This window comes from Phacochoerus africanus, chromosome 11 (genome assembly GCF_016906955.1).
Source record: "Phacochoerus africanus isolate WHEZ1 chromosome 11, ROS_Pafr_v1, whole genome shotgun sequence".
Lineage (NCBI taxonomy): Eukaryota > Metazoa > Chordata > Mammalia > Artiodactyla > Suidae > Phacochoerus > Phacochoerus africanus.
The window spans coordinates 46,898,795-46,922,004 of NC_062554.1; the positions used below are offsets into that span (position 1 = coordinate 46,898,795).

The 23,210-nt window shown below is 57.5% G+C and overlaps 1 protein-coding gene across 3 annotated transcripts in view; it reads right to left on the bottom strand.

Annotated features, from left to right (window-relative positions):
• Positions 1 to 877: 877 nt before the first annotated feature.
• The window catches only part of TRIM29 (tripartite motif containing 29), a 28,125-nt gene continuing 5,792 nt past the window's right edge, over positions 878 to 23,210 (bottom strand). Inside the window, exons 2-10 of one of the 3 annotated variants that reach the window (XM_047753101.1) lie at positions 19,216 to 19,311; positions 18,193 to 18,426; positions 16,189 to 16,387; positions 12,889 to 12,990; positions 10,618 to 10,701; positions 7,993 to 8,088; positions 6,545 to 6,643; positions 5,074 to 5,150; positions 878 to 2,085 (exon numbers count right to left, since the gene is read on the bottom strand). In XM_047753101.1, coding sequence (XP_047609057.1) covers positions 2,023 to 2,085; positions 5,074 to 5,150; positions 6,545 to 6,643; positions 7,993 to 8,088; positions 10,618 to 10,701; positions 12,889 to 12,990; positions 16,189 to 16,387; positions 18,193 to 18,426; positions 19,216 to 19,311 — 1,050 coding nt within the window. In that variant the 3' untranslated portion in view covers positions 878 to 2,022. Of the gene's footprint in view, positions 2,086 to 5,073; positions 5,151 to 6,544; positions 6,647 to 7,992; positions 8,089 to 10,617; positions 10,702 to 12,888; positions 12,991 to 16,188; positions 16,388 to 18,192; positions 18,427 to 19,215; positions 19,312 to 23,210 lie in introns of all 3 variants that reach the window. The other 2 variants (XM_047753100.1, XM_047753102.1) reach the window with 2 other exon arrangements.

Below are 23,210 nucleotides of genomic sequence, written 5' to 3' on the forward strand. Positions count from 1 at the left end.
GTCCGCTTCTCCTGATCCCAAGGAGCCCCCTCCTTTGAAGGCGGCACCCCAAAGCTCCTGGCCCAGCAGAGCGGGGAGGGGAGGCGGAGGGGCTGCCCCTACATGATAGACCCCCCTGAGCTCCCTCAGGTGCATTTACTGCGCCGTTGCAGGGGTGAGGGGAGGGATGTTCCCTTGGTGTCATTTGATCCCTGGCAGGGAGCAAAGAAGGACATGAGAATGGAGGGGGGTGGGGGCCCTGGCCATACAAGGAGGGAGGGTGTAATTTTTCTTGCACCCCCTTTCCCTTCCTGCCAAGTCATGCTTTGTTCTGTCTTGTTTGCCTCTTCCAGGAAGCATACCCTGATTGGCCCTCCAGGCCTCTCTGGGTTCCCAGGGACTGGAAGGCCTCATCTCTGTTCCTCATGGCCCAGGCTCAGGACAGCACTGCCCTCAGGAGCGGGGCTCTCCTGCCAGGCCTCGCCTGTGGGCTCCCCTACCCAGAGAGGCCTTTTCCTCCTGATGAAGGCTCTGAGGTCTGAAGCCCCTGCTCAGCCTCCACTCCGGCCTTTGTGGAGCCTCTCCTGGGCCCTGGTACCCTCTGGGGAGCCTGAGCACACACAGCCCACAGGGTTCAATGTAACCCCCCAGACCGCACATCACTGTCCCCCACGTCTGCCCATTGCTAGCCGAGGCTGCTTCCGAAAGCTCCAGGGTCCTCGCTGCCCACCCCGGGGTGGGGGAGAGGAGGGCTGGGAGGGAGACCCAAAGAAACCACGTCTTCTGGAGGAAAGAGGGGACATGACGACACTCTCATCAGAGGTGGAAAAAGTGTGTCACAAGATGTGCAGCCAGCGCCTCGTGACCCTCAGGGAGATGCTTGTTCGATACAAAGAGGTGAGTGATCAATGGTTTATTCTGGAGGGGAAGCCCAAGCTGAATGTCTCCACCCCTCCCCCACCCCTGCTAGCAGCCCCTCCCGGGAGCCCCCTCGGGCTGGGGGCCGGCCGGAGGAGAGAGGACCCCTCCTTGCTGCTCCCGGTTTGGGGTCCTCTGCAGGCCCTGGGCCCCTGACACCATGCAGCGAGGAGGGCAGACAGAAGGAAGAGGAAGACCCCAATGGGCAGGGTAGAGGGCGCTGGCCAGGGGGAAGGCGCCCTTGTAAATAGCATCCTTGTAAACAGCCGGCCTGCTCACTTCCCGTGGCCAGGGAGAAACCAGTGAAATTAGTTACGAAACCAATGAAATTCTATAGATAAACGACGTTTTCCTTGGGGCCGCTGGGCTACTTTCTTGGGGTGGAGTAGATTGTGTCAAGGGAATTGCTTATCTCAGCAGGTAGAAGAAAGACGTATCTTGGCAAAGATCATCCTGCTAGCCAGGAGAGCCGGTCCTCAGGGACCGCAGACCCACGGAGGGTGTGGGGTGACCCGAGGCCAGGCAGGAGGATGCCAAGACGCTGAGAGGCTCCCCTCGGTGGTGGCCAAGGGCTGCAGGTCCTGCCAGGCTGGCCTTGGTAGGTAGGACCAGGGCAGAGCACAAGTCTTCTCCTAGGGGCCAGGCTGCTGGGAAGAGGTGGGCCCGCGTGGCTGGGAGATGGGCGCCTGCTCACTGCCTCTTGGGGTGAAGGGCCTTGGGGAGAAATGGCCAACAGGCCTGAAGTCATCAGGGGCCTGGGTGGGGAAGGCAGACTGGTACCATGTGGGTACCCACCACTGGCCCCAACGATCACGCCCCAAAGGTGGGACTGGTGGGTTAGGGGAGAAAAGCCCACCTATCACCCACCCCCGTGAGGGTTAGCCTCTGAGCACAGGAGAGCTGGTGACCCTTAGTCACAAAGCAGGAAGGGGACCTGGATGGAGCGTGGCTGACAGGTGGCTGGTGGGGGGGCAGGCAGGTGGCCCTGAGAGAGGGGGCTGAAGGCTGGGGGAGGGCAGGCACAGGGCCAGGCTCCTGCCCACCCAGATGAGAAGAGTCGCAAGAGCAGCAGGGCTGGCTGGGGAGGGCAGGGGAGGCGGTGCCTCATTCCTGCCTGTCTGGAACTCATGGGGCCTCGTTGGACCCGATCCCGTTGCCTTTGTTGACGTAGAATGGCCGGTAGTGAGACTGCAGGGGAAACAAGAGCAGTTAGTGAGATCGGATGGCACTTAAGCCCCCCAGCCAGACCCTGCGCTCTAACCACCACCAGGAAGCGGCAGTGATCTGAACCCCAACAACTCTAGGGGCCTTTGGTCTGACCCACGAGCTCTAAATAGTCCTTGATGGGGGGGTTGGCCCCCAGTATTATCAGAGTCTCCAGCTTCAGAGCCTAATTAGAATTCCTTCCCTCCGTCAACTGGCTGGTGACCTTGAACCTCAGCCTCATCAAACCTTCTCTCAGAGTTCGCTGGTGGCCTAGAGGTTAAGGAATTGGTATTGTCACCGCTGTGGCCGACCTGGCCCAGAAACTTCCGTGTGCTACAGGCGAGGCCAAAAAAACCAAATTCTTTCCACGCCCAGGAAGCCCCTCCCTGCACCCCTGTTAATACAGCGTTTTCTGCTCCACGGAACTACACAGTCCTGGTAGGAGGGCTTCACGTAGATGGACTCACTGAATTTTAACAACCGCCAATTAAGTGGGTTACTGCTGTCACACACGTTTTATACATGAACAAACCAAGGCACAGAGAGGCTAAGCACCTCGCCCAAGGTCACCCAGATTGTAAGCAAAGGAGCTGGGATTTGAGCCCCAGCAGTCTGGCTCCAGAGCTCAACCCCCAGCCCCACCCATGTCATCACACGGGCTGCTGAGTCTCAAGTGTCAGCCTCTGCTCCCTCTGCATAACTGTCCCTGACAGAGGGGGTGTAGAGGGCGATCCCCCCAACCCAACATAGATTGGGGGCCTCCCTTCCCAGCCCCTCTGCCTCTCTCATCCCGGCAGCTTCATTGGGATTCAGGAAGTGTCTCAGGACAGGGATGGTAACAATTTTCCTGCCAGCCCTGTGTATTACATCCCGCAGCAATTTCACAAAATCAGCGCTCCCCTCTCCTCCCAATCACTTCATCAGGGCCCTGAGAAATCGCCCCCAGGCACAGAGGAAGAGCACATTTTGGCTGCTGCTTGCCCCTGCAAACCCCACTGGCCCCTGGAGGGTCTCCGGAAGTGGCTTTGCCCTTGAGCTGGATCAGAGCCTGGGCCCTCCTCACACCCCACAGGTCTCAGGACAGGAGACCCCAAAGGTGATCCCAGCCCCTCCCCTGCCCCACCCAACTGGAAACCTATATCTAGGGTCACCTGCCTATATCTGGGCCACAGCAGGACTGGGGGCTGTGGAATGCCAGCGGGGGGGGGCGGTGGTGGCTGAGAGTCCTTAGCTCAGTCCTTGATTAAATGACCTAGCAAACAACAGAGAGACAGAGGCCCAGGGCAGGGAAAGACACAGCCATGTTACCCAGCCACCCAGTGGCATAGCAGGGTCTGGACCAGGTCTTCTGATGGCCAGCTGCCAGCCTGGACCCCAAAGTGGTTAGCAAGGCAAAGTGAATAGACCCAGAAATGGCAGAGGCCTTGCTGCAGGAAGGCGAGGCCAACAGAATGGATGCAGGTCAGTGAATGGTGCTATCTTGTTAAGAGTCCAGAGTGGTGGCGGGGCAGGAACACCATGGCATCTGGGCAGGATGTTCTCTGCACACACACACACACACACACACCCGTCTGCTGCCCCTGTTCCCTCTCTGGCTCAGAGTCACAGCACAGGAAAGCTGGAAGAGCCATGAAATCATCTGGGCAACTTAGGTTACATATGGGGAAACTGAAGCACGGGGAAGAATGACTCACACAGCAAGTTGGTGAGAGGACTGGGGCCAGACCCCAGACATCCTGCCTCCCAGGCTGCCTCCAGGCTGGCTCCCATGCTAGCAACTGCTTCCATGCCTTCAGCACTGTGGGTACCGGCCGCAGACCCCAAAACCCTGCCCTACCAGACAGCTCAAGGTGCTAATAAGCCTTCTCTGTTGGGATCGAGGCTCTGGGAGGGAGGGGAAGGGCCAAATTCAGGATTAGAATCCTTCCTTTTTTTCCCCCATATCTGCTTTTTGCAGTCCTGCTGCTGCGATGCCCAGGGGCTCCATTCGAATCACACACACCATCACTTAGCTCCATCACCTGCAAATTAAAGACTCTCTCCAATTAAATGGGCCCCAGTCACTGTGGCCTGGAGCAAGTCACCTCTCCTTGTTCTGACCTCCAAATGCAAAGACAGCAGGCAGCTGAGGGTTCCAGCCCCTGTGCCCACCCCGCTGGTCCCATATCCCAAGGCGGCTGGCTGGCTCCTCCAGCAGGACCTGGCACCGGCCTTGGGAGAAGGCATTCAGAAAGTGGGGGCTCAGGAAAGGAAGGACAGCCCCTGATCACTGAGGTCTCAGCAGCACTCAGGTCTACAATGTATAAGGGATTGGCTCATCTGAGCACTGCCTTATAACATAGAGATCCAGAGAGGGCTCTGACTCACCCGGGATCCCACAGCCAGCAGGTGGCTAGACCCCATGACCGTCTTGTTAAGAGCTTCCTCTTGCACTGCTCTTTGATACCCCCAGCTCAGGGTGATTAGCTACTGAATCTTAAATACACCTATTCCTAACTTTGCAACCTCTGCCTCACCTGCGCTATCAGCTCAGTGATCTCTATGCTGGCAGAGCTGGAGACCACCCCCCCCACCCCGAGGGAAGCAGGACTCATCTTGAGGCTGCCTGTCCCCACCACCCGCCTCAGTCTTTTGGCCATCATTCAGCAAGCATAGGTAGCCAACAACCATTTGAAAATTAAAAAATAATAATAATAACAGGGCTGCCCACTTTATGGATTCAAAAACTGAGGCTCAGAAATTATGTTCTTGCCCAGGCCCCCTGCCTATTAGCCCTGCCTCGGTCTTTCCTTCCTGTAGGCATGTATTCAGGCCACAGCTGCCTCCTCCCTCCATCCCATGGCCCAGACACATCACCCTCCTCCCACGGGCCCTGGGCCAGTGATGACCAGTTGCCCCTGGGAGGCCCATTTGGTGCCCATTCGGGACATGGGAGCCCGGGGAAGGTTCTGCTGGAGGTTCCTCACTCACCAGCAAAGTCTGCTTGCCAGATTTCCAAGTCTGGGGCTGGGCTTTGGGGCTCTGGCTCCTGATAAGCGAAGGATAACCTGGGAAGACAAGACATTCTGTCAGAGGGAGCTCAAGCTGGCAGTCAGGGTCCCAGGGTCAGAGCAGCACAGATGCCATCTCCAAAGTGACCGCCAAGCTCCATTCAGCCCATTACCAAGTGCAGCCAGCCCTGAAGAGGCGTGCAGCAGCCTGGGGCGGGGATGCCAAGAAAATCCTGGGGAGGCGGGCCAAAGGGAGAAGGCACCCAGGCAGACAGAGGGGGAGGAGCAGGCCAGGTAGACTGGGCCAGGCAGCATGGGAGTGTCACCCCCAAATCCAGGTCAGGATCACACCACGTGCATGTGCAGGGATTCCCCCCTCCCACCCTGGAGGCTCACTCCACAGACCCCTCCCCTCTCTAAAGCCCAGGAAATCCACTTGATCAGCACAACTTGCCAGCATTTCCAGCAGGAGGAGCTCATGTCAACCTCCCCCAGCAGTGTGGACGATGCCCCCCCCCCCATTCACTGGCCCCGCCCAGGCCAAGCCCTGTGCTGGGACTCCCCACCAGTCTTCCCCAATTCTGTTACCCCGAGCTGCACAGCAAATAGCAGCGGTCAGAACTGGAAGCCAGGTTTGCTGGGCTCCAGAGCCCATCCCCATACCCCATTGCCTAGTGCTGCCCCGTCTTCCCTGCTTCACAAGCAGGAGGCCCGGACCCAGTGAGGGGCAGTAATTTGCCCTGTGGCTGTGGTCCAGGGTGAAAACAACAAGCCCCAAGCCCCCTCCCCAACCTCCCTCCTCAGCCCAAGGGGTCTGCACGGCACTCTGGCCCACAGAACCGTGAAAAGCATCAGCCCTCAGCCTGCAGGGACCGGAAGTGGTGCCTGGGAAGAAACGGGCTGCGACCTGGACGTGGAGGAGCTCAAGGTATAGACAGGGTCCGGCTCAGGCGGGAGCAGGCCAGAGTCCTGGCCTGGCCTGCTCTAGAGCGGTCAGGCCCAGAAAGCACCTGCAGCACTGCCAGGCAGCCAGCCAGGCTGGCCCTTCCCCGGGCTGGTGCTTAGCAAGGCGCCAGAGACAGATCAGAGAACCCCGGTGTCTCCTTGCCTCTGGGGTGGGGGCAGCCTTGGACAGAGAGGGTTCCTCGGGCCCTGAGTGGGAGGTTAAGGGGGGTGATCTCAGGTCTCGCTTCTCAGTTCTCAGAAAGAAAATCCCAGGCCAGCCAGGAGAGAGGTGGGGACCGGGAGGGGGTGGGGTCCAGGAGACCAGCTTTAGAGCAGGCAGAATCCCAGGGAGGGTGGGCTGGGGATGGGGGCGGGGGGCATGCATCCTCTTCCAGGCGGCTCTGGCGAGGAGGGACCCGGACACCCTAAGTGGCAGAGAGCCCCACAGGATGTCCCACTTGCCCTGCTAAGGGAGAGAAAAGGGCAGGTGCAAAACAGGCAGGTACCAGGATTATTTTTAAACAGCCCACTGCCATCCAGGGGTTTTGAAAACTCTGTGCTGGCCTGTCCCAAGGTAGCGAACTGATAAGGGACTTTCCCAGTGCCTGCTGGGAGAGAGAGAGGCATTAGCACTAGTCCCAGGAGGGCCCAGAGGGAGTCACATGTCCTGTGGACGCCGTGGCTCTTGAAGCCCCTGCTCAGTCAGGCACCCAGCACCCCAAGTGAACTCTCTGCCCCCGCCCCCCACCCAGCGTAGAGGCAGGTGGGGTGAGTCTTCCCACACAGACACCCCGGCCCGGCACCCACATTCAGGGTCATTCCCAGCGGATCTGATGAGCTGATCTGTGTGAAAGGAACACCAGGTGTCCCTGGGCTTTGCTCGGGGTCCTGGTGTATTTGAGGAGGGGCTCTCCTAGGGCAAGGCCTTCATCCGGGAGGCCCTGCAGGCTGATGGCAGATACTGGGGAGCAGGGAAGCTCCAGATCACACCTAAGGGTGGCTATCTTCCCTGCCAGGTGGCCTTTGATCCAAGTCTGACCAAGCGCAGGGAGGGATCTGCTGGAAGCCAGACAGGCCAGGGCAAGTCCCAGAGCTCCCCCAGGCCTGGGGGTCCTGCACACTGGGACCCTCCAGTCATAGCCCCTTGCTGGTAGTTCCAAGAATCCTAGTGCTGGCTACAGGCTGGGATCCAGCCCAGAAGAGACAGCTGGATGAGAAAGCCACCGTCCGTGGCTGCCACTTGGGGCATGCCCTCCTGCACAGCCCTGCTTCCACTGCCTGCCCTTGAGCCCACCCAGCCTGCTTAGCCTGCCTCCCTGGCCAGATATCTTGGGGGCCAGAAGACCGTCAGGCCTGCTCCTACTGCGGCCCACCAGAGCTGCATGGACATTTTGGAAGAGATGTGAGGGCCATGGGTCCCACCGTGAGCTGGGGTCTGGCTCAGGCTTGCCCCTCGAGATGACCTCCAGGCACAGGGGGCATGGACCACTTGACCCTCTCAAAGAGCTCTGGGGGAAGAATCCGACTGGGGAGGCCTTAGAATCCATCTGATCTGCGTGTCTCACACAGGCTGGGCTGGATGCAGCTCCCAGGGCTGCTGACAGGGGCTATGTGGCCACAGCGTCCTAGAGTCAACCGAGGCTGGGAGTCACCAGCTGACAAAGTTAAATAAACTTTCTGCAGTAGGAAGACTCAGAAGTTAAGCTTGATGGAAGCAGCCTGGGGAGGTCTGGGGTGGGGGTATCACAGAGGGGGTGGCCGTCCCCACCCACCGGACACTGAGACCCACATCACAGCACACTGAGGGGCTGGCATGCAGTTGCCCAGCCCTCCCAACAGCAGAGACATGATGTAGGCAAGGTTCTGAGCCCTACAAGGTGAGAACTGCAGAGCAGAGACCAAGGCGGGGTTTACAGGGTGCTCAGAAAAGCAAGGTCGGATGAGGTGAGCTCACCTTTCAGCGAGAAGGAGGAGCTGCCTTGCACAGCAGGCAGGTCGTCGGAGCTCTGAATGGTGGAAGAGTATTCCCAGACCCGGGAGGTGTAGTTACCTGGCAGGGAGAGGAAGAGGTGTCAGCCCTGAGCAGCCTGGCAGAGGAGATGGAGACCAGGACGTGGCCATTCCTGTGAATCTCTCCAGCCCCTGCCACGTCTCAAGCCAGGATGCTGCTGGGCCCTCATCAGGCCTCTGGCCAATCCTGCCTGCCATCACAGTTGTCCTTCTAAACTATAAAGCATTGGAGTTCCCACTGTGGCACAGTGGGTTCAGGATCCAGCCTTGCTGAGGCTGTGGCATAGGTCACAGATTGGATTCAATCCCTAGCCCGGGAACTTCCATATGCCCATATGCCACAGGTGCAGCCAAAAAAAAAAAATTTATAAAGTGTTGTCATGTCCCAGAGTTCCCTTCGTGGCTCAGTGGTTAACGAATCCGACTGGGACCCATGAGGTTGTGGGTTCGATCCCTGGCCTTGCTCAGTGGGTTAAGGATCCGGCGTTGCTATGAGCTGTGGTGTAGGTCACAGACGCAGCCCAGATCCCACTTTGCTGTGGCTCTGGTGTAGACCAGTGGCTACAGCTCCGATTCGACCCCTAGCCTGGGAACCTCCATGTGCCGAGGGAATGGCCCAAGAAATCGCAAAAAAACAAAAAATAAAATAAAAAAATATAAAATAAATAAAAAATAAAGTGTTGTCATGTCCCTGCCCTACCTAAAGGCCCGCTGCTCTTAGGCTGAGGTACAAAGTCCTTAACACGCCCCTCAGGTCTTCGACGAGCCGCTGCCCCCACCCCTCGCCATTGGCTCCACTTCCTGGCTTCACCCCTCCTCCCTCCTCTCCATCACTCAATGTTCCAGCCAGACTATGCTCTGAGTCCTGGACACACACCAGGCTCTCTCTTGCCCCAGGCTTTCTGCACAGACTGGGTCCTCTGCCTAGAAAGCCCACCTGCCCCCCATTCTAAGCAAATTCATGTGTCAGCTTCCATGTCACCTCCCCCAAGTTTAAATGTGTCTCAGCCCCAGGCCCCGTATCATGTTGTAATTGCACGTTTAATGGTCCAGCTCCTCCACTGGACTCTGTGGGGGCAGGGGTGGGCATCACACCCAGCACCTGGCACCCTGCCTGGTGCCTGGAAGGTGCTCATTGTCAGGGTGATGGATGACAAATGAGTAAAGGAACCAATAAATACAAACATGGAGACAGAGACAGCTGATACAAGTTCCAAAATCCTGTTTGTCCGTCTGAATGGGCTGCAAATGTCCATTTGCAAGTATGGCCCTGCAGTCTAGAGAAAAGAGGCCATGCGGACAGTGTGGCAGGAACAGCTCCACGAGGGCCTTTGAGAGCCCCTGTGGATGGTGCCTGCGCTCCAGCCGCTCCCTGGCGATCTTCTCCTGCAGCTGCCTGCAGGGGGCTGGGTCAGGGTCGGAGATGGCCGGGGCTGGCCACTGTCGCATCGTGGATCCCCTCCCACGGGTGCCTCCAACGGGCTCTGCAGCAAGGCCCTCACTGAGCCCGTGCACCCAAGGCTCCGGGGGGCCACAGGCCCTGCCCTCTCCTTCCCCCATTCATTCGTCCCCCTTCCTCTCAGGCAGCAATCTGGGCCCTGAGGTCGCAGTAGAGGACAGAACAGACCAGCATCTGCCCTCACGGAGCTCACAGTCTACAGTGCCTGTGGTGCCAACAGAGTGAAGGCAACCCTGGACGCACAGGCCTGAGCTCCCCTCCCCCGCCGGCCCCCCTTCAGTGGTGCCCCGACCCTCCAGATTTCTGGGGTCTTGTCCTCACTGCAGAGCCCCCCACAACTCTCTTCCGTGCCCCTTCAGATCTCCCGTGGTGTATCCGAGGCAGGGCAATGGAGGAGCTGGCCCAATCCCTGCGCACACCCTGCCACCCCCGAACCCGGGCTCATCAAGGGCCCGGACCTGCTGCAGAGCAATGGTGCCCTCAGCGCTCTGGGTGGAGGGGACCCTGCACTCAGCCGCTCTCCCTGAGAAAGCCACATCTCCACCCACACTTCCCTCCTCCTGGGTCTCAAGGACATGCCACCCACCCGCCTCACTGGCACCTGTACCTCCCAGGTTTCCAGGGAAGACCCAGTTCACAGCTGCCTGACTTTTCAGGTCCTGCTACATTACTTGGTCTTAACTACCGTAGGACTTTCCAACACAGGAAGACACAGATCAGTCAAGGTCGTCCGTGGTCCTCCCACGGGACATCTGCTGAGGGAAGTCTCCACACCCAACCCCGGCGTCCACTTCCCCTGACTCGTCCCTTCAGGGAGAAGATCTCACGGACTCCGAGATTTCCAGGGATGTGGAGGTGACTTTCCTCAGCCTAATGATGTTACACACATGTGAACACACACACACACACATGCAAACCACATCCACACACACACACACACACACACACACACACCCTAAGCTCAGTAGGACCCTCCCCACCCGTCTCTGGGCCCCCGACCCCAGCCCAGCTCCCCACCTTCATGTCACACTGGGAGTCCAGGCCCTGCCCATGGCCCAGCCCCCACCTCCCGCCCGCGTGGCCCCTACATGGGCCCTGCCCACCTCCTACCTTTGGTGCCATAGAGATTGTTGAAGTTCTTCTCCTTGGAGAGGCGGCTGGGGGACGCCGGCTGGTACGATGTCCTGGCCCCACCTGTGAAGCAGATGAAGGGGAGGCGTCATCTCGGAAAGGTGGACCTGGCTCATCCGGGGGCCTGTGGCTCTGATCTGAGGGGCGCAATGCAGGACCTCTGCCCCCCATACAGTTCCCACTGCCTGTACTAGGACCCAGATTCCACCACCAAGACAGCTCCTTTGGGTCCAGAATAAGGTAACCACATAATTTCCCATTCCAATCAGGACATTTTTGAGCAAGAAAGGGGCGTTATTAATAGTTATGCTGTGTGTACTAGAACCCTGAGAGTGTTTGATGGGCTAAGATGCATGGTCACCCTAACTAGACCAGAGCCTTCCTGAGCCAGGCCCTGTGTGACTAAGACCCCAGAGGCTGGGAGATGGGGTGCCCGTGGGAAGGAGGGCCACAGCCAGTGCGGGCAGAGAGTTGGTCCCTTGGCCATGTGGGTGCTGCCACCTGGAGGGGCCTGATGAGCTGGTGCCACAAATACCTCCCCTGCCATGAGAGGCTTTCCTCAGGGACGAGCCCTAAATGGCACAGGTGTTTCCCTCCGTTCCCCGTTCGGGGTGCCCACCCCCACCTAGTGGATGAAGACAATGTGCTCCCATGTGCCTCAGACTCCTTCATCCGTGGGCACCTCCCTCCCGCCTCCCCACCCCCTCTGCTGAGCTCCTGCTGGTCTTCTCCTAACATTTGCACCTGCACCCCCGCACCTCTGTCCATCCCAGCTATGTCCCCTCTCCCGAGCCCACCACCCCTCTTCCCAGGAGCCTGGAAACTAACCTCTCCCAGAAGTCTCACCGCCCAGTCCCACTGCCCCAAAGCTCCCAGACTCAGGCCGTGGCCCTTTGGTGGCTCTGTTTCCGGATCTCCTTGCTGACTCTCCCTGCCTCTACCCTGAGCCTGGGAGCTCCCAGAGGGCAGGTTTCCTCCTCCCTCCTGTCCTTGGGGCGGGAGCAGAGGCACCAGATGAACCTGTTTCTCCAGCCTACAAATGCCGCGGCCTGACTCTTGGTGACAGAGCTGGAAGCTCTCCTAGCCCTCAGGTCAAACCGCCTCCTTCTCAGATGGAGGTGCTGAGGGGGCAGTGACCAGCCCAAGGGCGGCAGGCCCTGGCTCTCGGATGACATCTGGGTCCCTACTCTTTCCTCAACACCCCCCCCCATGGCTCTGCTCCCCACATCTACAGAGCAGGTGAGCCAGGCAGCAGCCAATCAGGGGGATTGATACCACACAAGGGTCTGGTGTCAGAAGATGGGGAGCCAGAAGGGCCAGAGAGGCTGGGGTGGCAGATTAGCGCAGCTCTTCCAAAAGGGCGCTCCAGGTGAAGTGAAGGACTGGCTGCCCAGGAATGTGGCGCAGAGGTCCTTGGGCCCAGCTGCCTCTTGGGAAGCCCAGGTGTTGTTTTCAAGTTGGGTGGGGAGCCCAAGGTGCCTCTCTGCTGAGCTCATCTCTCCAGATCCCCTGGGCCCCTCCTACCATCTGTGTGGGCCTCTGAGGGGTGCAAATCAGTGCCCAGGGGCTGCAGGCTCCCTGCTGCCTGCACCTGACATCTTCCCATGCCTCCTGTCTCCCCCGCACACACGCACCCTCTTCTTCTGCCCCCCAACACACACATGCACCCCCCCCCCAACCCACCAGGCAGGCCCACCCTTATGTGATGAGCATGGCTGTGGTTTGTTGGTGGTGCCAAAGAATGTGACAGGCTGCCCCAGGGTGAGGACTAGCAGGTGCTGCTCTCCACCCCCACCCTGCTGGGCTGCCTGCCCTCAGGGTGGGCCTCTCCAGGGACTGGGAGGGACAGTTGGGGAATTTTAAAAAACAGCCCTCCGTTCCCCTGCCTTGAGGAGCAGGGTGGCTCTGGAGGAGCCAGCCTTCCTGCAGAACTACAAAAACCTAAGTGGAAAGAAAACACATCTCAGCCTCAGCGGATGGGAGTGGGTGAGACCGGCAGCCAGGAGAACCTCTGGAAGGAAAGGGAAGGAGGTGGTGGGCTGGAGGGAAGGGGGTGGGAGGGGACTGTCTGCAGGGGAGGGGGACCCGCTGGACAGGTGCAGACTGAGGGTGAGAGGAGGTGCTGTTAATTACACCAGGAAATGGATACACGCAGACCTTCCCAGGCAAATCCACCAAGGTCACTCCCCTGGGGAACCTGGCTGAGTCTCTCCCGGATCACGCCCTCTGCGGATCCGCTCCCTTCCTTACCCTTGGGCGTGAGGTACATGGAGTATCTCTTCATGGCATCTGGAGTGCTCCACTCGCTATTATAGCTGTTACCATAGTTGTTCAGGTAGCGATGGTCACCCCCTGGGCAGGAGAGAGGTCAGGTCAGCAGGGGGCAGGAGCAGGAGCTGGTCCCCTAGGGCATCGCTGGGCTCTGCTGAGTCAGCCCAGAGAGGCCAAGTCCCCAACCTCAGAGAATGTGGCACACTGCCAGCATCCCCTCTGCCCCTGAGCTCCTAGGGGACGAGAGAGGGTCTGCGGTAGGCCACCCACCCTCCCAGGGACTGGCCCTTGTGAGTTAGATGAGGTGCAGGGTACTTTGCAGTTTACAAGGTGCTACCGAATCCCATTTCTTTTTTTCTTTTTTCTTTTTTCTTTTTTCTTTTGTGTGTGTGTGTGTGTGTATGTGTGTGTTTGCCTTTTCTAGGGCCGTTCCCATAGCATATGGAGGTTCCCAGGCTAGGGGTCTAATAGCTGCCTGCCTACACCACAGCTACAGCAATGCCAGATCCGAGCCATGTCTGCAACCTACACCACAGCTCATGGCAATGCCAGATCCTTAACCCACTGAGCGAGGACAGGGATCGAACCCGCAACCTCATGGTTCCTAGTCAGATTCGTTAACCACTGCGCCACGACAGGAACTCCCGAATCCCATTTCTTGTGTGATGTGTGCATCAACTCCTGGGCAGGCATGAAGCTCCCTGGGTGACAGATGAGGAAACTGAGGCTCAGGAGGTACGTGAAGTTACTGTCCAATGTCACATGACCAATCCGGGCAGGCTTGGGGTCTGAGCCCCATCCCCACTGCCTGGCTCTGTCCCAGCCACTGCTGGCACCCCGGGGTGTGGAATGAGGTCCCAGCATTGCCCTCCAGGGCCAGAGATCTAGCCTGCTGGGCAGAGATGTGCAGACAAAAGGAGGGAGCTACTCAGGAGGGGCACTGACTCCCCGCTGAAACTGCCAGCAGCCCCCCGAACCCAAACAAATCCGCAGCTCCACGCTTGCCTTTCCCCAGCCGCCCTCTGCCCCGTTCCTTTCCCTTGCCTCTTCCCCTTCGGCTACTTTCCCTCTGCCCCTCCCTCTCCCCCCTCCCCCTGCTTCCCTCCCCCCAGGGCAAGAAGAGGAGTGGCTCAGACCCTCATCCATCATCTCCATCATGTGTGCCCAGCAGGGGCCTGGCACACAGTAGGCACTTCATGACAAATAAACCGACTCCTTGATATCAGCCCAGCCCTCTCCTCACCAAGCCCAGGAGGAGGGTGGTCTGCTGCTTTTCAGCCCCCCGCCCCCAGGCTTTTGATAGTAGGAAAGAATCCCTGGTCTGGTGGGCAGGTCAAGAAAGAGAGGATGGATGGTCACTCCAAGGTCTGACTCACCAGCCACCCATCCCCCACCTCCTGCAGCCAGACTCACTCCCCAAAACAGAGAAGTGACAGAACGCCAACACGGAGGCCCAGGGCCCTGGGCATAGGTATAGGGCCACTGACATCAGCAGCACCCATCCTGCTTCTGGCAGCCTCCTCCCTGCACACCTTGTACAGGCCGCAGGGCCACACCTGCACAGAGGCCACAGCCAACACAATCCGTGACCTAGAAATGGCACCATGGGTGGGCAGCAAGGATCCCTGTGAGGCTTTCAGGCCACCCATCCCCAGTCAGGGCCATCCTCTTCAGTCTGGCCAGACCTCAACTGAGGGGCTACCCCCCACCCCAGGTTGGTACCCCAGGGACCGTGATCATCACATGCCCAACTCCTCTGCATGGCCACCAGTGGCAGCAGCTTCAAGGATGAGAAGACAGAGGAGGCTGAAGAGCAGAGTGTGAAACCCAGCTGGCCCCCTGCTTAGCTGTGAGCCCTTTGAAAACGCCCTTCTCTGAGCCTCAGCTTCTCTCTGTGAGACGCAATGCATCACATAGGGAGACTAAGATAACGCAAGAGAGGGACTCACACGGAGCCAACATCCAGCGGGCCCCCAGTCACTGGCGGCCATCCCCACCAGCGTCGTCGCCGTTGTCATTAGGAGGGTTTCAGGATCCAAGGGCTTCTTTTTTTTTTTTTTTTTCTTTTAAGGGCCACACCCAGCATTTGGAAGTTCCCAGGCTAGGAGTTGAATCAGCTACAGCTGCTGGCCTATGCCATAGCTACAGCAATGCCAGATCCGAGCCACGTCTGTGACCCATACCACAGCCCACAGCAACACTGGATCCTTAGCCCACTGAGGGAAGCCGGGGATCGAACCAGCATCCTCATGGATATTAGTCGGATTCATTTTCACTGAGCCTTGACAGAAGCTCCCCAAGTGCCTCTTGAGGCCAATGATGGTCTTCCTACAGTGGCTTACCTGTCCTCAGGTGTGACTGAACGTCCCTCGCATCTCACAGGACACTATGTGCTGTCACCATCACCAAGATATACAGACCCCCTCCTGAGCCACAACCCCTCTGCTTACAATCACCCCCTTCTCTCTCCCAAAGAATCCCATGCTCCCTTCAGAGACCAAAACCAAGGGTCCCTTCCTTTGGGGTGCTGGGGCCAGAAGTCATTAATTAGGCTGCATTCTAAAGGCCTGGGCCACCGGGTGGGGCTTGGGGAAAGTGCCCACCTATAGGCCCTAAGGGGACTGGGCTGGGCCTGGTGGAAAAGGACTTAACGGGGCAGTTTCTCAAGTTAGGAGGCTTTCTGTGAGATGATTCAGTTGCCCTCTGCAGGGACAGCGTGATTCAGAAGAGAAGCTGACTTCAGGGGAGTTAGTGAGTCACTGAGTCATGCTATGCTCAACCATCCCCAGCTAGGCCTCCAGGCCAAGTCCAGCCTCTGGGCTCAACATGGCTCAGCAAGGCCTTGGTAGTGGGCAAGTTCTCCCCCTAGGCACAGACACTAGCATTCTAGGTCACATTCACTGGAGCCTGCAAAGCCACCAGGTTGGAATCTGGCCCTTACAAGCTGCAGCATCCACACAGCCGTTGGACTGGGCCCTCCAGTCAGATTCAGAGCTGAATGAAACCAATCCCTACATGTGGTGGATGACCCACAGAGAGAGAGAAAACGCATTTGTGCAGCCAGGGCCTGGGATGCTTCTCCCCTTGGAGACCCCTTGGGATAGCTGCATGGCTGGCAGTAAGTTCAAGGGAGGGGGTACCATCTCTGAGTCCTCGTCCAAAGAGCCTTAGGTGGGATGAGTGGCTGGGAACAGGGAGGGGCCAGCCTGCACACAGCCAGAAGGAATCGACGGAGAAAACATCCATGGCCTTAGGGCTTGCCCACAAGAGGGGACGTACCATTCTCCATGTGGTTCCTCTCAATGAAGTTACGGCTGAGGTCCGCCTTACACATCTTCTCAACGTGACGCATGCACACATTGAGCAGGTCGTCCTTGAAGTTGCCCAGTGACTGCCCCAGGCCCTCCCCCTCCAGCAGCACGTGATAGGTGGGCAGGGGCGGGGGGAGGGAGTAACTGCTCATCAAGGCACCAAATTCCTATCAGGAAAGGAAAGAAGTCATTAGCTTCCTGGGCATTCAGGAGCTATGGGGACGCAGCTGGAAGACTCAGCACGGGAGCCAGAGGAGCTGGTTCTAGATCCAGCTCTCTCTGCTATTAACTAGCCCTGTTTTTCCTCACTGGGCACCATTTCTTATTCTTCTGTAAAGTGAAAGGGTTCCAGAATTCCCTGGTGGCTTGGTGAGTTAAGGATCTGGCATTCTCACTGCAGTGGTGTAGAAGTTTCATGTGTCACTGGCGCAGCCAAAAAAATAAATAAAAATAAAATGAAAGGTAACACTAAAATCACTAGAAGCTAATATCCCCGATGGCCCTGGCAGGCATATATGTGACCCTCTTTTCCCATCTCTTAAACTGGGTGCATCATGCCTACCTAATAGGGGTTGATGGGAGTGACACAAGTTGCCAAGTCTTTGGGAGTGAAAGTACCAAAGAAATGCAAGGAATTACCAGTGTCGTGAATCAGTCATGACGGTAGTTTCTCCCTCTGCACACGCCTGCCTCTACACAGTGGCACTTCTCACCTGCCTTCCTGCTTCCTAAACCCCTTTTTTTTTTTTTTTTGGTCTTTTTAGGGTCACGCCTGCAGCATATGGAAGTTCCCAGGCTAGGGGTCCAGTTGGAGCTGTAGCTGCTGGCCTACACCACAGCCACAGCAAAGCCATATACTTAACACACTGAGCAAGGCCAGGGATCCAACACGCATCCTCATGGATACTAGTCAGGTTCATTACTGCTGAGCCATGATGGGAACTCCTCCTTCCCAAATCTTAATGGGCCTTCAAGACCCAGTTCAAATTCCATCTCCTCCACAAAGCTGTCTTGGATTATTCCAGCCTGTTCGCCCTTCCCAGAGCTTCCACAGGCACTTATCTCCTGAACCGTATGCTTTATCACTTAATTACACACACTTCTATATTGTTCTCTAATTGTATGTGTCTTATCTTCCCAGCTGGATTGCAGCTCCTGGAGGGCAAAAACCATGTCTTACACCTCTCTATTCTCCACAGCATCTAAAAGAGGACTGAGCAGGCAGTACCCAAAACACTCTAGCAGGTGGAAGGATGGATGGAGCAATAGACAAGACAGGCAAGATCAGGGATAACAAACATGCAGCACTTACACACCACCCCCCACATGCCATGCAGACACCACTAATCAATCACAGAATTCTTTCCTACTGAGCCTGAAGCACTATTAGTACATATCAATTGAAGCTGGTAAAAGATGATATTTATATGCCATCTTTTTTTTCCTTTTTTTTTTTTTTTTGTATTTTTAGGGCCATACCCATGGCATAAGGAGATTCCTAGGCTGGGGATCGAATCAGAGCTGTAGCCACTGGCCTACACCACAGCCACAGCAACACCAGATCCGAGCCGCATCTGTGACCTACACCAGAGCTCACAGCAATGCTGGATCCTTAACCCACTGAGTGAGGCCAGGGATCATACCTGCATCCTCATAGATACTAGTCATATTCGTTTCTGCTGAGCCACAGTGGGAGCTCCAGTATGCCATCTTTAACCCTAACCCATATTCGTTTCTGCTGAGCCACAGTGGGAGCTCCAGTATGCCATCTTTAAAGTAGGTAGGGAAATGGCTTAGATGGAAAAAGTTAAATGGACCAATAGAATGGAGCTTAGGAGGATGAATTGATGGATAGAGGGAAGGACGATGGATGGTGGGTAGAGGGATGGTTGGACAGATGGACACTGGATGACGGTCTGCATGAGTGGATAGAAGGAGTGAGGAATTAAATGGCAGAGGAGTTGCTTATTACCTGCAGAAACAGCACCGAGTCGCTGATGCTATGCAGCTGCTCCCTGGTCTGCTTGTCCTCCTGCAGCACCTTGGCCCTCTCATCCAGAGCATCCACGATCACCTTTATTTGGTCCACGGCATCCTGCTCCCGTTGCTCCAGTGCAGCCCTCACTTCCTCCTTTTGCTTCTCCAGATCCCGCACCAGGTCTCGGAAATTCTGCTCCAGGACAGCCTTCTCATTGGTGGTGAAGCTCTGCGTCCAGAGTAATTAGAGAGAGGAAGGAGGCTTTCAGTAATGAACAAAACCTCCCTAGTAGGTGCATCTTTAGGTTCCCAACACAGAGTCAGGGCATTTCTATGCTCTCACACCGCAAGCCTGTTCAACCAAGAATCTCATTCAAAGGCAACACCGAGGCATGCCATCTATTGGTGGAGATGGGCAGGCTTTTTTACAGTCCACCTTTTGTTGTCTATCTGCAGCTCATCCCCCTTGGTGGGTTGACATGAACCCTCATTCCATCCTTGGGCGACTCCATGGGCCCAAAAGTTTCCAGATGAGTCAAGTTCTGTTCATTGAAACCTCAACCAGAATCGAACATCAGTCAGAAAGTAAATGGAGGGGGTGTTTCTGTAGCCAGGGTCAAGGGGCAATGATCTCAGGTCGCAGTTTATGAGTATTCAAGCCATGGCAGACACACATCTGGCCACACTGGCACAGCTAAAGGGAACATGGTGTGCATGGGGTGGCTGGATAGCTGGGGAGCAAAACAGATATTGGGGGACATTGGAAGACACACTGGAGGGCAAGTTGGTCCAGGGTCTTTATATGATGGGATGATATAAAATGAGCATTAAGGGATGGGTAACATCCCACCTGGACGTGTGGCCCAGACTTAGAAGGGGAATTAGTGGAAATGCCAGAGGGGGTAAGAGAACCCCCCAAGAAACAAGGGTGGGATGTAAGGGTAGCCTGAGGCCCAAAGCAGGAGCCCAGGCCTGCCTCCTCAGGTTGCGGGGTGGGGGAGCCCTGGGGGCTGCTGACCTTGATGCGGTCCTTCTCCTTCTGCCACTTCTCAGCTTCATCCTCGATCTCAATGATCTTGAGCTGCAGCTGCTCCTTTTGCAGTGACAGCTCCGTCTGCAGGGAAGGAGCCGGGTTGGAGGAGAAGTCGGGCCGAGGGAGGAGGGGGAAGATGGAAGAGAATCAAACCCATCGGTGATGGGGTTACCCGGGGAGCCAACTTAAGCAGGGCCCACCACTCAGCCCTTCGGCCCGCATTCGGCAAACACTCATCAGGCCCTTGGATAGGCCAGACACCAGACCAGCCACCAAAGATCCAGCAGCAAGTCAAAGACCACTTTGCCGTAAACTTGGAGCTTTGGGGCCCCTGCAGTAGCCCAGCCATGTTTTGTAAAGGGCTGACCCCCTGCCAGCCCCTCCACCCAACGTGAGCAGGAAGGAAGCTCGTTTACGGGTTCCCACTCCTTTCAGTGGACATAGGGCCACTGGGGAACAGCTTGGAGGAGAAATAGGACCTGGCCCAGCCCAGCCCAGCCCAGGGAGTGTTCTGTGGCGGTAACAGTGTGCAGCGTTTCTATGACATGACGTGAGACCTGTGTTGCAAGTAGGAACCTGGGTTGCCGCCAGCGGGGGCTCTGTCCAGGCAGGCACGGCTATAAACCTGTTTATAGGAAAGGGAGTACAGTCTTGAAGTCTGAGCAAGATGGGGACTTTATTCAGGGTCCCTGGGGGAAGAGAGTGGCTAGCGAGGGAGGGAGGCAGTGAGGGCGGTGAGAAGAGAAGGGGAGGTCCTAGGGACCCCTGCTCAGGAAGAGGGCGCAGGCTCTCAGGGTCTGGGGTGAGCATGGAAGAGGATGGAGCAGGAGTGCGCTGGGAGGTGAGCTCTGAGGGTCTGGAAAGTGGGGACGCTACTTTGCTTCCATGGGAGAAGTGCCCTTTTTTGAAAAGCAGCTACAAAAGAGACACAAAGGGAGGTGCTAAGCTCAGTCCAACCCAATTCAGCCAAGAGGCACCTCTTTTGTTCTGTAGGTTCCCCACCACCACCCAATGCACCCAAATACTTTCCAGCTGGGAAGACAGGCAGGTAACTTCCACCTGACAGCAGGAAGACCCAGGCATCCGAGAGCACTCTGGAAGGCTCAAGATCTCCTGCCCACACCGGAAAATCCCACCCCTTTCCAGCTGTCTCCTTGAGGAACCCACAAGAAGAGTCAAGATGCAGAAGCCACAAATCACCAGGAATGCAAGCTCTGCTGGCAAGGAGTCCGGAGCAGCTGGGCACTGACTTCACCACGTCACACCTCCTGGACGCTCCTCCAGGCCAGGGTGGGGGTGCAGATGGGTGCCTGGGGCAGACACCCAGGGAAGTAGACTGATGGAGGAGAGAGGGTCCTGGCCTTCGTGGAAAAGTTCCCAGAGGCTCAAAGAGCTGGTAGAGAAGGTGAGAAGGCCCGGGGCAGGAGCCGAGCGCTCCCAGGCAGAAAGCCCCTGATCCCAGCCCACACCCCAGGCTCTCCTGGCAAAAGATGCTATGTTCTTCTCAGCAAGTGTGTGCTCCGCCAGCAGAGGGCTGGAAACCCCACACCATGGAAAATGCCATCACCAGAGATGGAAAATGGTTGTTAAGAGGAGAGGAATAAAAGCAGATGAGGATGAGGATTTGGCCCGGTCTCTGGACAAAGGCCGAGAGAAGCCAGCTGTCGGTAGATGCGGGGGTGGGAGGGTGGCAGGCACAGGGAGCCAGACCCCATGTGGGCCGCAGAGACAATGAAGGGGAAGAGCCAAGAGCCTGGAACTCAGAGGTTGCAGACCTGGGGGCCTCCCCAGAGGGCCTCCCCCCACCCCTGGAGCAGGCCTGAGGGGGAGGGGATGGCTGGAAGCCCCCTCCCCTACAGCTTCCTCACCTGGCTCAGAGATGGAGGGGCTGGCCCTGGGGCTTCTCGCCCCCTCCTCAGCCCCCAGAACAAGGAGGGCAGAAACCAAAGTGCACTCAGCCCCACCCCAGGCCTGGTGGGATGTGAGGCGGGAAGGGCAGCCCTTCCATGAAATGAGCCTGGGGAAGCCAGGAAGGTGCCCACCCAGAGCACAGGACTAGGAGTCCAAAGGTTTGAAACCAGTTACTGCCACCTCCAGGCAGGTGGCCTCCATGCCGCCGTCACTCCGTCTTACTTGGAGTGGGGTAGGAGGATCGCCTCCCAGAGAGGCTGTGGGCTGCGGCACGATCAGGCAAGGGGGGCTCTAGAGAAAGTACGGAGCAGGGGTCACACCACCGCTGTTGTGCAGGGCACCTTCCAGGGACCGGGAGCCCGGCCCAGAGGAGAGAAGTCAGGGTGGCAGACAGGCCAGCAGGGCACAGGTGAGTGAGGGGAGCAGGCAGGTGCAAAGAGGAGAGGTCTTGGTGATGTTCAGCAGAGAGCATGCGTGTGCCGTGGTGCTGGGGTCCAGGGTATGGCATGTACACAGCTGGGATACAGAGCGAAGTGTGCATGGAGGGGCGGGGAGGGCAAGACATTAGGCTGAGGATGTGACGTAGAGGCTAAAGGGTGGATAAGGATGGACTGGAGGGTATTGGGGAAAATAGAATGGGGGCTGGATGAGGGTGTGGGGGGCTAAGCCCTGCAGGTGGGAGAAGGTTTGCCTAGAGAAGGTGAAGGTGAGGAGCCAGTGGAGTGAGCCAAGGTACTCGGGGACCTGCTGGCCGCTGCAGGGCAAGGGTGAGGCTGGGCTGAGGCCTGCAGGTGAGGGAAGTTCTTAGCCACATGAGCACAGACTCCCTGGCCAAGAGGGAGGAAGAAGGCACAGAATACAGAGGAGTGAGAGTCTGATGGGCTGAGAACAATGAAAAGCCCAGGCCAAGGGCAACGGGACTCAGCCCCAGGGGGTCCAGCCTGTGTAAGAGAGGCAGGGAAGGGGGAGGCCGGAGGAGGAGAGCTGGGGATGCCGGCCAGCAGCCAGGGTGGGGCAGAGGGAGAGGCCGCTGATCTGGAAACAAGCGAGGGCAGGGTCAAAACCTGAAGACGAGCTGTCTGCCGCAGTGGGCGGAAGCTGCCATCAGGGCGGAGGGGAGAGAGACTCTCTCCTGATCTCTTTGGAGCACCAGCAGAGTCAACACCCACTGGGAGGGGGCCTTGCAGGCCCAGACTTGCAGGGCGCAGGGGATGTCAGAAGGGACCTGGGGCTGGGAGCTCTGTGCTGCTGAAGGATCCATTCTCACCTCAGGAAGGAGCACTACCTTGTCAGGAGAGGAGGGTTTGCAGTGAGACCTTAGTGGGGGGGTTGTCCAGCATCTGTTTAGCTCTTGGCAATTTTTCCCTGCTGGAAGGGCTGCCCCAAAGCAGGAAAAGGCAGGATATAGGAAACAATCTAAGACAGGAAGGCTCCAAATCCCTAGCTCTCCTGCAGCAGCAGGAAAAGGCAGGATGCTAAATGCATCACTGGGCATCTACCAAGTGCCATTGTTTCTCATGCTATTCCCCCATTTTACAGAGGCAGAAACCAAGGCCTAGAAAGATTGAGGAGCTTGTCTGGGTTCCCACGGTGGAAGTGGGAAAACTGAGACACAGCAGCAATGGGACCTAGTTCCTGTTCTGTGGCCTCAACCTCTAGGCTAGTCTTTGATCTTCCAGGACAGCGTCCATGCCCTTCACACCTGCCCAGGCTCCCCCACCTCGCAGATGGTGCAATTCGGCCATTCGACTTCGTTCCGTCATCCCCTTTCCTCCCCACACCCTCCCCATCACCCCCTGAGTCCTCAGCTTTCTCCCTCTTTTCCTCCTCCTGGGCCTCAGTTCCTCACAGCTCCGCCCCCATCTACATGCCCTCCTGACTTCCTCCTACCCCACTCCCTCCACTCCCTCCACAATGCCCAGGCCTGTCCCTAAATGCCTTCTTTGTTCCCTTCCCCACCACCACTCCTCCTCCAAGGTTGCCTCTCTCTCCATTGCCTGTAACAAGCCCTCAGCCCTGAAATCCTTCCAGCCTTGGTGGCACAGAAGGATGGCCAGATGCTCTGGTGC